This window comes from Elgaria multicarinata, chromosome 3 (genome assembly GCF_023053635.1).
Source record: "Elgaria multicarinata webbii isolate HBS135686 ecotype San Diego chromosome 3, rElgMul1.1.pri, whole genome shotgun sequence".
NCBI classification, from domain to species: Eukaryota; Metazoa; Chordata; class Lepidosauria; order Squamata; family Anguidae; genus Elgaria; species Elgaria multicarinata.
Genome location: NC_086173.1, coordinates 70,807,073 through 70,822,596, shown reverse-complemented (window position 1 = coordinate 70,822,596; position 15,524 = coordinate 70,807,073). Strand labels below are relative to the sequence as shown.

Here is a 15,524-nt window from a genome sequence, read left to right as displayed (position 1 = left end):
CATTTTCACTGGCAGAATATTGGCATTCTTTAGGGCTAGTACAAACTGTTATTAAGCTATAGTACACATTTACCCTTAGGAATGTGGGGAACCCTTGTCCATAATATCCAACAGCAAAGTAGTCTGGTTTAGGCCTCAGAATTTTCATGATGTTTTCATAGAATTTTGCTTGCTGAGTCTGAAAGCAAACACATGGGATAAGCCCCTCTAGTATCATATTACACCAAAACTGGCTCATATGATGAACAAGTGACATCCATTTTTCATAATTGTAAATATGCAATTAAGGTTTGCATAGCTTTCTTAAGCATTTGTATATTAGTACAGTTGCATATTAGTACCACCCCAATGGTAAAATAAGTATCCACCCTCAAACAATGAGCTACTCATTTAATCTAAAAGCAAAGCTGAAAGACAGAGGAAACTGTTGTTTCTAGTGGATAAAATCTGGAGCAAAAGCCGCTAAATGACTAGAATGAATTGCATCCACCTTTCACAGCTTGATAAGGTTTGGGGCGATTTTGGGATGTAATGCTAAGGCTTGGTACAAAGCTAAACGTGGCAAAAAAAATGTGCAAAGTAGCCATTATCCTGGTTGTGCTTTTATATTGTATTTTATATCATGCTTTTATACTGTTTGCTTGATACTTTGAATGGTTTTAATTTTTGTGAACCGCCCAGAGAGCTTCGGCTATTAGGCGGTATAAAAATGCAATAAATAAATAAATAAATAATGAAGGGCAAAGGATGAAAGTGGTATCTTCCAAACTATTATAATGAACCTAAACAAATCTAAACTACAAACAAAAAGTATATGGAGACATTACAAGAATGTCTAAAATGAAGGGGACAGCTTTCTAAGATGAACGGCAAACCATTATAATTCAAAAGGACAAAAATATTTTTTTCATGGGGTCAAAGGGTTTTCATCCTGCTTGTGGTTTAGAAAGGCGAGGGATACCCCACAATTATCATCTCTTCTGGGGGGGGGAAATGTAAGGAAAAGATAACATCAAGTAATGGAGGAAGCCTATTTGGAAACATTCCAAACTCACACGAATGTTGATTTGGCAAACTTTTAAAAACTTTTTAAAACCTTTTCCTTCTCAATTGCATTTTGATTTCTCTCCACCAAATAACTCAAGGAGGGAAAGCAAAAGCCTATTTTATCTATTTTTCTAGATTTACTTCTCTTAAGGTGCAATCCTACGTTTGTTTAGACAGAAAGAAGTCCTTCAACTCCTAGCATTCTCCAGCCTGCCATGCTGGGAGCTTGGGGATTTTTTTCCTGTCTAAACATGCATAGGATTGCATCTTTAAGCAGTTAAATTATTACAAAATATTATCTAAATAGTAGTAGATTAAGGATTCTAAGGTTTACACATGAACATTCCTCACTCAACAACTGCAACACCAGCTGCTGATTATTTTGTATTCATGGAACAGCCATGAAGAATCATATTCCACCTGATATTACATGTTGAGTTGCAAGCCGCCCTGAGATCCTAGTGATATAGGGAGGGATATAAATGTTTTAAATAAATAAATAAATAATAAATCTTTGCACACTGAGTAATCCAATGATGTACATGCATGCGTGAATTAAGCTGATTTTAATTAAATTTTGGAATACCCATCATGCACTTTATTTAAAATCATGATCTGAACAACAAAAAAGGTTTTAAGCGAAATATGAAATTACAAGTAACTGAATATCTGTAATATTTTTAGAAAGCCACACACTTACCAGGTTCTGGCTTAGAAGTTCGTAATCAAAAATGTCCAGTTCATATTGCTCTGCCAGTTCTTTGCATAAGGATATTGCTTCTTCCCACATCTGCAACACAGCAGGATATTCAGAAATATAATTACAATACTATAGCCTCACAGAAACAAATATTGTTTTCAATATTGAAAGCTTTACTTATTATGCTCTATCTAAGATCACATTAACTGTATGATCTGAAACAAATATGAGCTGTGTGCAACAATCACTATACGATCTAAAACACAAGAGAAAAAAGTGTGAAGTAAAGATGTACAATTCAATAAGGATGGAGTTCCTATGCACAATTAGACAAGAAAAAGTCCTTCAATTGCAAACATTCCCCAGCTACCATGCCATGAGTTGTGGGCCTTTATCTGTCTAAATTTGCCTAGGATTCCGCCCTAGGAGTTACAAGTAGGCCAGCTTTTATCTCAGAACACCACAAGAATGTTGCCAATATTACCAGTAATGTTTGCATTGAGCCATTTTTGGGGGTGGGCTTATTTTTACAATAGTATTATATGTAGGTGCCTTAAAGGATAGCACAACCAGTCTGGTCTATTTCATACCCATCTCTTTTCAGAAGACATAGGGCGTTACTAGACGAGGCTCTAGCGCGCGTTACCTTCCGCAGTCACGTCGAGGCTTCCAGATGACGTTCACGAGGATCCGCCGTTATCCCGCGGTGAAGCCTCTTTCTCCCGACTTTAAAAAAGTGAGTTTTAGGACGCCTTTTCCTGCTGTCCCGCGGTAATTCGGAGTACGTGTGGGAGGATGTGAGGTCACTGCGGTCGGCACTGGTCAGGAAAAGGCGTGCTAAGGGGGAGTGGTCAGCGGCTTCGGTCAAGCCGCCTCCGCCATTTGCGCGCAGTCCGCCAGCTGGGGCAGCGCGGCGGAGCGGCTTTTTTTTTTTATTTCCCCAGTGACAGTTTGCGCAGGAACGGAGGACCGGAAAAGTGGCTGGTGACTCCTTGCGGTGGGCAGCTACCGTGGCCGCATAATGGCGGTGCTGTACGCTGCCTGTTAGTGTGGGTACCAGGCTGGCAGAGGGCAGAGCTGTTTGTGGGCTGCTGCCATGGCTACGGCCAGATGTGGGTTGGCTCCTTGGGATGGGGCACAGGGCACAGAGGCGATCATCGCCGCCGACACCTCAGAGGCATGATGGGAGATGTAGGCACAGAGTGGCCATGCAGACGATTGACCTCGGGTCATATGACACCCGCCACGACCCCCATCAGGAAGTGAGCGCATCAATGTTGACCCTCAACAGCACCAGCAGCACTTCGGCTGGCACTGGCACTGCCGCCGCTGCCGCCGCCAGGGCCGGCGGCGGCATCGCTGACGGCTGCGCAAGTTTGCGGTCTTTCGGACGTGCGCAAACCGTGCAGCGAGCGAAAAAAAAAGCCGCGGCAATCAGGCCGGTGTGGCTGCGCAACCGTTCTCGCGGCGGCAGCAGCACAACCGGCGCAAACTTCCGCCACAAATCGAAGGCAGGTGTGGATGATGAGGCGTCACGGCTGAACGGGAAAAGCCGCTTTCACCGCTCCTCAACGACGGAACACCCGGTACGTCTAGCAACGCCCATAGTTATGTACAGCTGCAGGTGAAGATTCACAGAAATGTAAAAGAACACACAGCAAAACTATTTTTGAGACATGAATTGTGTAGAACTACACCTTCGCATGAGAAGAGACCTTAAACTGAACGTGTCACATTTTCACACATACACCTCTCTTATTTTATATATAGTGAGAAGACATCTTCAAATTCCTGCTGTCTCAGTTCCCCCATTTAACTTCAACAAGGTTTAGATCATAGAACGAACGCAAAAGCTATTATATAAACCTACTCAGATGGAATTTAAAAATAATCATCAGTTACCTTTCCCTTGTCAAAGTACTCTATTATCATCTGATACAAGTGCTCTTTTAGGTGCCGATGTGTTTGTGAACTCTGAAATTCTGTTTGCATGACTTGAGGAGTGCACTGTTCATCAGACCACTAGGAAGTAAATATAGAATAATATATCAGCAAAGAAGTACATCGCTACATTTTTTTAGGTGCTGGAATGACACAACAGATGCAGTACTAATCTTGGGTTTGACAGTTTTGGGACAATAGGTGAATAAAAAATACATTCACTGCATGTCAGAAGTGATGTAACATGCATTATTTGATTTGTTTGCTACTTGCCCTTATAAAATGCACATGAGGGGGTCCAACCCTTGTCCAATCACTCCTTATGTGCATTTGTGTGTGTGTGTGTGTGTGTGTGTGTGTGTGTGTGTGTGTTTAAACCATCCATGTACATTTGCAACTGATGTGCAACACATATAATTTGTATTTGGGTACTGTTCCTGAGTACAGAAAGGGTTATTTCTCAAATAACTGAAATGAGCTCCCCTCCCCTCCATTTCAGTACTGAGGCTCTTTTATCTTTCGGTTTCTAAATTTAAACCAACTGAAGTAAATTAAACCCTACAGGGTGGGAAACCCCACTGGGCCACAGTTTGGACCTGGCAAAGAAAAGGTGGGTCAGGAAAGAGTGGTGCACCCCTCCACAGCCATTTCTCCACACTCAGTTGCTCCCACAGAAGCTGATTTTCTTTTTTAAGAATCAAGGCTTTAATACGTGAACTTACACAGAATGTGTAATTACCCCTCAGGGAAATTTCAAAATGTCAGCAGTTTTACATGCATCTGAAACATGAATTCTAGTTGACGGGTTAATGAGGCAGCATGTTTTGGAAGATCAAAGTAAAGGAAGGCAGTTTCAATGGAATTGTCATCACCATCACCATCACCACCACTGCTACCCCCTTAAACCTCTAAAGATTAACATCAATACCAGCTCCTCCCTACTTCTTAAACCTCTGACTTTAAAGTAATGAAATCAGCCATTTGAACAGCAATTTCTATACTATACTACAAATTACTTGCGTTAGTGAAGTACTAGAGCTGTGCTAAACTTCTACAAGCTATTTAACCTATCAGTTAAGGAACAAGATTAATAACGGGTGTTCCAGCCTGCTAGGCAGCCAGGCAGCGCTTCTTACAGGCTATGCCATTCCATTTTCTAGTCTCCCCACACCACACACCACAACAGACACAGCATTCTGGGCCCCAAAGACCATTCTCATGGGCTGTTTTGTGGTTTTTGTTTTATTTCTCCTTCTGCAAATCTTGGGGGGTCCCCCGAACATGCTGATATCTCCCTTGTGTTTCTCAGAAGCTCAGTTTTGGCTACATGGCCATCAACACTCAGCACCTGTGTTCACTGTTAGTATGCACTGGCGAGATAAATTCAATTCATTTCACACACTTCAAAGCAACCATACAGAACGTAAACCACTGGCCCTTTTCGTTAGCACTCTGTTAGAACAGACAACATTCTCCTTCTCTCGACATTCCGCTACTTGTAGGCCCATCAACCCAACCAAGAATAAGCAGCTTACTTTAAGAAGCCAGGCATGTAGAAGAAGCGTATATGCAGCCTCAGTGAAGTTCTCACAGTCTAAATGGAGATCTCGAAGTTTATACAAGTACCTGTGAATAGATGAAGCAAGTGAAAGGCGAGAGAACAAAAGGAAAGATGTCCTGATTTCACAATTACTTCGAGTTCATAAAGAATTGACTTTTTCACTTATTGGCGTAACGAGTAGGATTGCCAATATTCGAATTTTAGTCCGACAATGAGGTATCAAACTATAATTGAGATTAAAAGGCCCTGAAATTGTATCAAGGATTATGCTTATTTATTTTACTCATTTATAGCTTACATTTCCTATAAAAATAGTGCTGTCAATAATAAAGTACAGTATATAGCTTCATCTTTATGAAGTAAAGCTTGAAAATATGAAGCCATTGGAGCCAAAATACAAAGGAGAACATCATGAAAACTTTGAAGACTATCCATGTGCATTGACTTTTGCTACCTCACAAGAGAAAGTCAGACTTTCACATTCTCTGTTTTTCCACTCTCACCACATTGTATTCTGTTGTCAGAATTTTTTGCGTTGATTCTTTCCTGTAGCTAACTAAACGTAAGACATATATTACTGCAGTTGACATTACACAAATCCACAGAGAAACAAAAGGTTTGCCAGATATCCATACCAAAGGAAGAAATAGATACGCATAAAAAAATATGTATACATTTCACTAAAAGACTGAGGTAACATGTTAACTTTAGAATTTTAAAAGGGAAATAGATTTAGAATGCAGCTGAAAGGGTTTTTTAAGCATTTGTTTTGAGTTTTTATTGTTCCAAAAGAAAGAAAGAGAATGAACACCAAGCTGCAAGCACTGTACATCTCCAGGTTCACACTCCACATACAATCTTGCATCTTCTAATGTACATGTTTGAAAGATGCTAGTTGGTCTTCTTTATAGAACGTATAGTCGCATACAAGTTGAAAACAGAAAAAAAAATCAAACTTGCATGTGTCAGGTGGATTAAAGATGCAGACCTCGTACTATGAATTTATTCAAATAATTTAATGGCTTCACAATTTAACAAGACTATTTATCTTCATAACAGAATGGTGCATAGTTTTTATGGATTGAGAGAAAAAGCTGCAAGAAGTTATTTCTGCAAAGAGGTTTTTGACTTCAAATTCCGAATGTAATACTACCTAGTAAGACACTGCAGTCGTAGCACATCCTTCAAAGCAGCTCTTTATTTACAGATTTTGTCAAATGCAAAGCAGTCAAAATGGACTCCATCTGTCAACCTTAAATGTATCATCCACTTTGCTTCAAATTACATAACCCCTTTTTTGAAATACTATAAGCCAGGCATCTGATTGGTTCACTCAAACAAAATACCAGGGGGGAAATTGCTGCTAATGAATATGTATGATGTAGTCAAGTTGCAGAAGGCTCAAACAATATTTTTTATAGGTCTGCTTGAGCCTTGGGATATTACAAACGTGAAGTGAATGGTGTACTATCAGATGTTCACTACAATTCCATATAACATCCTAAAGATTGTATGGAGGAAAGCAATATTGCTATCTCCAACAACAACGGAAACAGAAGAGCAATTACCATACCTTATATACATCTCTTCACGATTTATCTCCTTGTAGAAATTCTAAAGAGGGAAAATGAATGACATTGGATCACTTTGGCACATAAAATGCTTAACTGTAGACAGTTGCATTCTGCAAAGTTCTTTAAATACACAAAATGTCTCATTCAGGGAATCGTTTTGCGATTGCATCATATTTCAGCACTAACATTTCAAAGCTTTAATTAGGACTAACATTAATATGTATTATTTTTATACTACTTCCCACTGAAACCAGTGTTCATACAATGAATTATCCGCAATGCAGTGTCCCAGGCTAGGGCCACAATTTATTTTCCCAGAGCTGTCCTAAAAAGAATAATCTCTTGGTATTAAGGTGAAATCTCTGAGTTCTATGACAGCAATTGCTAATAAAAGGTTTTTGCTTGAGAAAGGTGAGTAACAGGTCTTATACTATATAACATGTATAGAGTGGCTTTAATCCAATGTCGCACGATGGGATTTTCCCCTTACTCTCCTCCATCCTGCAAGCTCCCGCACACCACCCAAATCTGCTCTGGAAGGTTCCTCAACCCTCAGGAGCAGATCTGGGGGCAGCAGTTTGGAAGGGGGAAACTGTTCCACCAGCCATTTCCATTCTGCTGATGGGTGGCCAGGGGTGGATACAATCTAAGGCACATTTTCTTTCTGATATAAACAGGTCTGTATAGGTGGCTCTCCGATCCCTTAACGATGGTGCAGTTTATTTAGGAATGCATGCTGTGATCTCTTGGGGGTTTGTAGATGGATTTTTTCTACCTCATATCACAAAATATGGGGTAGATGGTTTATTTTCCCCTTCCAATTCTATGATATGATACAGTGTCGTTTCCATTCAATGCCCTTAAAACTTCCTTTACTTGTTACTAGGTGTGCTGGAGAAATCTGCAACGAAGCAAATGAGTTTGGATTTTTATGAATTAAACCCGTGGAATCCGCAGCAGACCAATGTTTTCCCTGTGGTGTATATTCCATGGAGCTGCAGACTGGTTTTCTAAACTTTGGGGCTTTTGTGCAAATTTCGTCATAGAAAAATACACAAAAATAAAAAGGCTAAAGTGTGAAAATACACATTTTGAGGGGAATTGTGCATTTTTGCATGTAGAATCATAGAACTGTAGAGATGGAAGGGGTCTATAAGGCCATCGAGTCCAATCCCTTACTTAGTGCAGGAATCCACCCTAAAGCATACCTGAGAGATGGTTGTCCAGCTGCCTCTTGAAGGCCTCTAGGGTGGGAGATCCCATGACCTTCCTAGTTAATTGGTTCCATTGTCGTACTGCTCTAACAGTCAGAAAACTTTTCCTTATGCTCAGCCGGAATCCAGCTTCCTGTAGCTTGAGCCCATTATTCAATGTCCTGCACTCTGGGATAATTGAGAAGAGATCCTGGCCCTCTTCTGTGTGACAACCTTTCAAGTATTTGAAGAGTGCTATCATGCCTCCCCTCAGTCTTCTCTTCTCAAGGCTAAACATGTCCAATTCTTTCCATCTCTCCTCATAGGGCTTTGTTTCCAGACCCCTGATCATCCTCATTGCCCTCCTCTGAATCTATTCCAGCATCTGCATCCTTCTTGAAGTGTGGTGCCCAGAACTGGACCTAATACTCAAGATGAGATCTAACCAGTGCCGAATAAAGGGGAAGCAGTACCTCGCCCGACTTGGAAGCTATACTTCTATTAATGCATCCCAAAATAGCATTTGATTTTTTTGCAGCCACATCACACTGTAGGCTCATTTTCAGCTTGTGATCTACAACAATTCCAAGATACTTCTCATGTGCAAATTTACACAAATGTGACTGCACATTTGTGCACATTCAGAAACTAAAACAAAACAAAACTGATTCCATTGATGGGTGGATGACAGAAAGGCAAAACACAGACAGAACAGATTTTACACTATTCATACATCCCTAGTAGTTACCATTCTCTATCTTTAAAACAGATCCCATTCTAGTATGCTTTGTAAATTGCTCACAACTTCAAAACATTTCTCCACCATGGTTGTGTAATGATTTCTTGATTTCCTATCTGAAATAATGCTCCATGCAGGTCCCCAGCACACCACATACCAATAAATTCACGGTGCAGCTCATACGATTGTCCTTGCTTTCGTCGTTCATCACAGCACGGTAATCCAGCAGCTTTTCTAAAAGACCTTTTACTAGGCTTACAAATGTTTCGACTGTTTTGGCAATCTTCGTGTTACGTGAGGAACATTCTATGAGTCTGGGGGGTGGGGGAACAAAACAGAAATGCATGAGAATGAAGAGATAGGGAGAGATGGAATCAATTAATAAAATTGTTCGACTGCATATCTCTAGGACTGCGAATGAGGGAACTATCCATATAAAAATAATATCACTTTTGTTGAACACCAACAATTTACACACACACACGTTACAATCAGACTGAGTTTGAACAGGCATCCCATGTTTTCCAAAACTTGAACTTGTGGCTGCTGGTCTAAATTAAAAATAATATAAAAGCTAGTTTTAGGGTCCTCCACCCTTGGCAGCTACACTTAGGAAAAGCTGTCCTATTGGTACTAAAGGGTCAGTTTTTCCTACAGGACAGCTTTTCCTAAAGCATAATTGCCACATGTGTCAGATCTGATTTGGATCTGGACCAAAGTTCACAGAGAGGGGACAGTTAACCCTTCCTTCCCCAGCAACATTCCTGATCCAAATTGAACCCCCCCACAGATGCGCACACACAGAAATTACTGTTAGGAAAAACCATCTCACTGGTGCCCCTGGGACAGTTTTTCCTAAATGGAGCTTCTGCATGTGATGGTTCCAATTTGGCTTGTGAAGGCAGTGCGCAGAATGGGGTGGGTTGATCCTCCTCATGCGCTGTGGTCTTAATCCAAACTGGGGCACCCTTAGTTTGGTATTAATTTTTACAACACGCCATAGAAGACTTCAGGGATGCGACTAGTTTCTCTTCCTGATCTGGCACAGGAAAAGGAAGTGAGGAGGCTGCGGTGGAGATTCTTCCTCACTGCAAAGGAGGCTTTTTTAAAATGTTAAAGAAAAAAATCATCCTTAAAAGCCCAGCCCCCCCAAATTCTCAGAAATTTCTCCTGAACCCCCCAACCCCCACAAAAGGGACTACAAATTCCTCCTCCTTTTTGCAAGTGGGCGAATGATCCTGCAAAAACGGGGTTAGACTTTGGGCTTAGCGGCACTACTTTAAGCAAGTCCTGTCACTCCTGCCTAATCAGCCCCAACCATGACAGCCAGAAAATGTACCGTACTGAGAGAATAGTCTCTTCTATACAGCAAGATCATTTTCAGTCCTGACACTTTGACTAGAACACCACCTTGATGGCTTCTTAGCAGATGTAAATGTAAATAAATCAATAAATCATGCTATAGTGTTGTCTGACAGTAATTCCTTCATGCTTTAGGGTTTACTTTAATATAAGACAGGGGATTCTTGTCCAATGGCAAAGTGAAATTCCTTTTTGCCCCATGAATTTTTTGCCCCATGAATTTTGTTTTTGCACTATTATAGTCTCATCCTGTAAAGCACTGTACCGCCTTACACTCCAATTTAGCTATTAAGTGATTACAGCAGTAAGTAACCAATTCCATTAAGGGTTTTAAGTCTGATAAATTATTGAAATTATGAGGGATATTGCACTGGAAAATAATGACAAGAAGTTAGCAAATGCTCAGTTACATTCCACAATCTTAAAACGCAATTACCCTGCCTGTCATGAATTCTTGCTCTGTTGTATTATGCACAATTCTTGATTTCCCCAGGCTTCATTAGCAGTCTTCATTTAAATGCGAAGCTATTTTATAATATGCTGGTATCTGTTACATATGCAAAGATATTTTGTAATTTATTAGCATTATTCAGGGGGCAAATGCAATATTTTATGTTTGCATTAGATATTACTACTTTATGTTTTAATAGGGACATAATTCTACTTCTGCAGGAGATGTTAACCTTCATCCTCACCCACTGACTTTCCGTGAGGAATGGAATAAATGACTCCCATAGTGGAACCTAAAATAATTATTATTATTATTATTATTATTATTATTATTATTATTATTATTTGCTTGCAACCTGCTGTTCCTCCAAAGAGCAGCTCTATACAGTTTAGAAATGGTTCTTATGTGGTTTCTCATCCAGGCATTACTGAGAACCAGAACTGCTGGACTTCAGCAGGAGAGCTGTGCCATATGCGGTCAGGGCATTCTCTGGGCCTTGCACTGGTTTGGATACAGCCTTAGCCAGCCTTAGTGTAGATCCATTGAAATCAATGGGACTTAAGAGAGCCTTGAATAAATTAAGTCTCATTGATTCAATGGATCTACTTTAAGCATGGCTAAATCTGGAACCAGCCCATTATGTTTCATAAGGTTATTAAAGATTACTTATTGTTTATTGAGGAAAGCCTCACTTCTTTCCTCTGCAAAAACATTTTGCTACATTTATTTGCAAGCCAAACACCATTGATAATTACCCATTTTGGCTCCATATGCTTTGATTTCTTCCTCCTAAGCATATTGAGAGTTCTCCTTGAGAAAAGATCCATAAAGCTGCAAACAGCTTCTCTGGGCCTCTGAAAGCTACTGCATCAAGGTCTTTTGTCTAAAATACTAATTACTGGTGTGCAGGATTTTGTGTCATGGAGGAACATTCAAATGGGGAAGGGGCACAGCTCAATAGTAGAGGACATGTTTTGTGTGCAGAAGGCCCTAAGTTCAATCCCTGGCATCTCCAGATAAGCCTAAGAAAGACTCCTGCCTGAAACCCCGGAGATCTTCTGCCAGTCAATGTAGACCAGGGGCGGAGAACTTTTCTTTTAGGCCTGAGTACTAGATTGCCACCCAGAAAACCTCCCAGGAGTCACATGACAGCAGCAGCATTGGCCACCCACTTTCATACAGACGCCCTCCTCAGCCCCTGTCTTCAGCTGGTCCATGTAGATCAGCTGATTGAAGAAGGGAGCCCTTTGACTGGAGATAAGAACTATTGCCTGGGAAGAGGGAGGCAAGTCCTAGGGAAGAAGCTGGCAGGTCAGGTGGGCTGAAGAGTCTCATGCCTGGGGTAGACAATATGAAACTAGATGGACCAATAGTTTGACTTGATAAAAGGTTCCTGTGTATAATCCTCTTGCCATGTTCTGAAGTGACACAATCCCAAAGCTGTGCCGCATCATCTTTTCCTAAGACTGGCTCATTAGTTTTGTCATTTGTAGTATTATCTTGTACCTATTGTTTTTAATTAACACAGCATTTAAATTGTATTTCTGGTATTCAAGCTGGATAACGTGAGGAACTCATTTTCTTTACTAACAAGCAACCAACTTATTAGCCATACCACATGAAACCCTCTCTTCAGGTGGCACAGTGTTTCTGGAATACTTCAGAGCAAAAAGGGGTCATGTCCCCAATTATTCGCTCAGGCTCTTCCCAATCTGGCAGAATATAATACATATCTATGAATCTATAACATGGTGAATTTCATTAGACTCTGCCATCTCAGAACAATTCAATTGAGCAGCACTGTGAAGTGTCAGGATAAAATACTGCAATGCTTTCTGTGGCATTTTCTAGGAATCTCTATAATTTTGAAAGTGCAGATCGTCATGCTTTTATAAGTTCCAAGCTGATATATTTCAACAGACACTTTTAACCTCTTGCCCAAAAATTCGGCCTCTGAAAAGGACTACTGTCAGGGTTCTTTGTCTTCCGATTTCTGCAGTACTCTGCTTGTATTCATTTTTCCCTGAAGTTCTACATAGTTTCTAATAAGAACATAAGAGCCATGCTGGATCAGACTGAGGGTCCACCTAGTCCAGTGTTCACACAGCAGCCACCCAGCTGTCAACCAGGGACCCACAAGCAGGGCAAGGGTGCAGCAGCACCCTCTCATCCATGTTTCCCAACAATTGGTGCACACAGGCTTACTGCCTCGGATATTGGAGGTAGCACATAACTAACAGGGCTAGTAGCCATTGCTTGCCTTCGCCTCCAGGAATTTATCTGACCCCCTTTTAAAGCTATCCAAATTGGTGACCATCAGTACATCTTGTAGTGAATTCCATAGTTTATCTATTTGTTGCGTGAAGAAGTACTTCCTGAATCTCCCATCTATCTGCTTCATGGGATGACCCCGAGTTCTAGTATTATGGGAGAGGGAGAAAAATGCTTCCCTCTCCCATAATACTAGAACACAGGGTCATTTGTATGCAATCACTGCATACAAATTGCTCTGCACATTTCAACATAATCGCCAACACTTTTTGTGTGACCTCCATGCATAAGTAGTTTTAATTTATTTCCTCTTTGCTAAAGCATTGCATAGTATCAAGTTCAGAGCACTGGATCCAGACTAGCAAAGTTCTACTCACACTGGAGAAAAGGGAGCAGGGAGGAGATGTTCATGATTCCTCCTCTCCTGTGCAGCCCCGTGTGCCTCCTGAAGAGCTAGTCTAGAGGGCTCGGGGATCCTCTGGAGCAGCATGAGAGGTGATGATGGGGACTGCAGGTAGAATGGGGGATCAACAAAGATAATCTCCTCAACCTAGATCCTGGTTTCTTCTGTGAATGAAAGGTGCCCTTCCACTCATGGAATGGCAGTCTGGATCTAACTCAAAATACATAATGAAAATGAATCACCTTTTTCTAAAATAGAAAGCAATACATAATGTATTCTGAAATGAAGTCCTGGTTTCTGAGGAATACAGTTGTCAGGCATGGAAGTAGGCCACAGCAACAATCATCGGCCAATCCAATTCAATGGCTGCAGAGAATGACACGAGGGTCATCCAATGAAACTAAATGGTGCAAGATTCAGGATAACAAAGAAGAAGTACTTCTTCACAGTGCATAGTTGAATTAGGAATTTGCTTTCACGTAATGTAGCGATGGTCATCCACTCAGGGCTTTGCTAGACCTACTGTAAAATCCGGTGGTGAGGAGGGGCCAGGCCACGCTAGAAGTAGCGCGGCCTGTCAGCCCCACCTACACGTGAGACACAATGGGGTCTAGGAAAGCCCCGTCGCGTCCGCCATCTTTATTTTTACTTAAACGGGCAGCGTGCGCAGGAGCACACCACCGGAAAAGGTAGTTTTTTTAAAAAAAAAATCAGGTCCCCTGCTCCCCCTTCCCCCCATCCTCCCCCCCGATCCTCCCCTGGCTTACAACCCCCCACCCGAATGTCCCCAGCCACCATTACCCACTGCCGCCGATGTCCCTGGCCTTCATTACCCTTCTGCCACCGAGTCCCCGGCCTCTGTTGCCCACTGCCACCGCCGAGTCCCCGGCCTCCGATGCCCGGCGCTGCCATGTCCCTGGCCTGTGATGCCCGGCACCACCATATCCCCAGGCCAGGGGGACTCGGCAGCGATGGGCATCAGAGGCCGGGGACATCGGCGGCAGGAGCACTGCAGCCCGTTCGCCGCTTTTCCTGGCTACTCGCACGTAAATGCTGTAGCCAGGAAAAGCAGCAGACCCATCTACATGCCTGCGGTCTGGGGCCAAAAGTGGTGCCAGTTAGCCCGGGGCCAGGGCAGTTTGAGCCCTGCCTGAGCCCGGGATCCTCTGTGCGTCATTTGGACGCAAGGGGACTAGCCCGGGCCTCGCACCGGGCTAACCTGCCATCATGAAATGGGAGGATTCTAATGGCTGCCAATGGCTACAAATCATGGTGGGTATATATCTCCTCCAAGATCTGAAGTGTCATTCCTCTGTGTACCAATCGCTAGAGACAACAGCAGGGGAGAGCTATTGCTCTCATGTCCTTCCAATCAGCTTCCAATAGGCAATGGGTTAACTCTTGTGAGAAACAGTATGCTGATTTGGACTGAATCAGCAGGGCTCTTCTTATGTTCCTATGGCCGTTTCTACACCTGTTTTTTTTCTCTCCAGAGATCGTCCCTGTGCATGCAAATAACACACAGGGGATCCCAGGAGCAGGTAGGGAAGATCCCTCCATTTTCCTGGGATAATTCTTAGGTGTAGAAAGGGCCTATGTCAATGTCTCAGAAATATAAAAATGTTAGTCAACGCTCCTCCATTTGTCACCATTTAAAGAGCTCCATTTTTGAATGCAACTTCCCTTTGCAAGAACAAAATGACAATCCACTTTGGGCACTTGCCAAAATCAGCTTTCTCCTGCAACTGTAATGTATTTGCAGATGATCAGACTCCTGACATGTTATGGTGCTGTTTGTCAGCCACCTGCAAGGCAAATGGCAACTTTGCTAATGCCTGCAGTGGTTGCTGCTGTCCGGAACATACTGGCAGTAACAGCATTTATCACACAAAACTTAGCTCCAATCCCTCGTGCTAATAGCTCCCAATTTGGGGGTGTACTTTCTGTTTTGCTTCTGGGTTGGGAGCTCCCATCACTGGGGAAGCTGATGTCTGGAACACCCTAAATTTGAATGGGAACATTTTACAGCTGCAGCATTTTTTTATTCGCTGCCCTCCCCCTGCTCCCTCACTATTTTATATACCTAGTGACCAAGGAGGAGATATCACTTGCTACTATGTGATTATGGATAAATGGTACCATTGCCAAAGCCAAAGCAGTGGCCAGTTGTAAGCCTCTTTTTCTGAAGAACCTTAAAAAGTGGTCCATGTTCAGACTAGGCAAATTTCCCAGGGCATTTTCTTACGATGACAGGTTCTGTAGTATTACTGAAGCTAAACATA

General features: G+C 42.1%; 1 protein-coding gene across 1 annotated transcript in view; it reads right to left on the bottom strand.

Annotated features, from left to right (window-relative positions):
- The window catches only part of DOCK2 (dedicator of cytokinesis 2), a 317,141-nt gene that overhangs the window by 40,552 nt on the left and 261,065 nt on the right, over positions 1-15,524 (bottom strand). Inside the window, exons 35-40 of the mRNA XM_063120569.1 lie at positions 8,913-9,069; positions 6,823-6,863; positions 5,224-5,314; positions 3,650-3,769; positions 1,748-1,837; positions 74-178 (exon numbers count right to left, since the gene is read on the bottom strand). Coding sequence (XP_062976639.1) covers positions 74-178; positions 1,748-1,837; positions 3,650-3,769; positions 5,224-5,314; positions 6,823-6,863; positions 8,913-9,069 — 604 coding nt within the window. The remainder of the gene's footprint in view (positions 1-73; positions 179-1,747; positions 1,838-3,649; positions 3,770-5,223; positions 5,315-6,822; positions 6,864-8,912; positions 9,070-15,524) is intronic.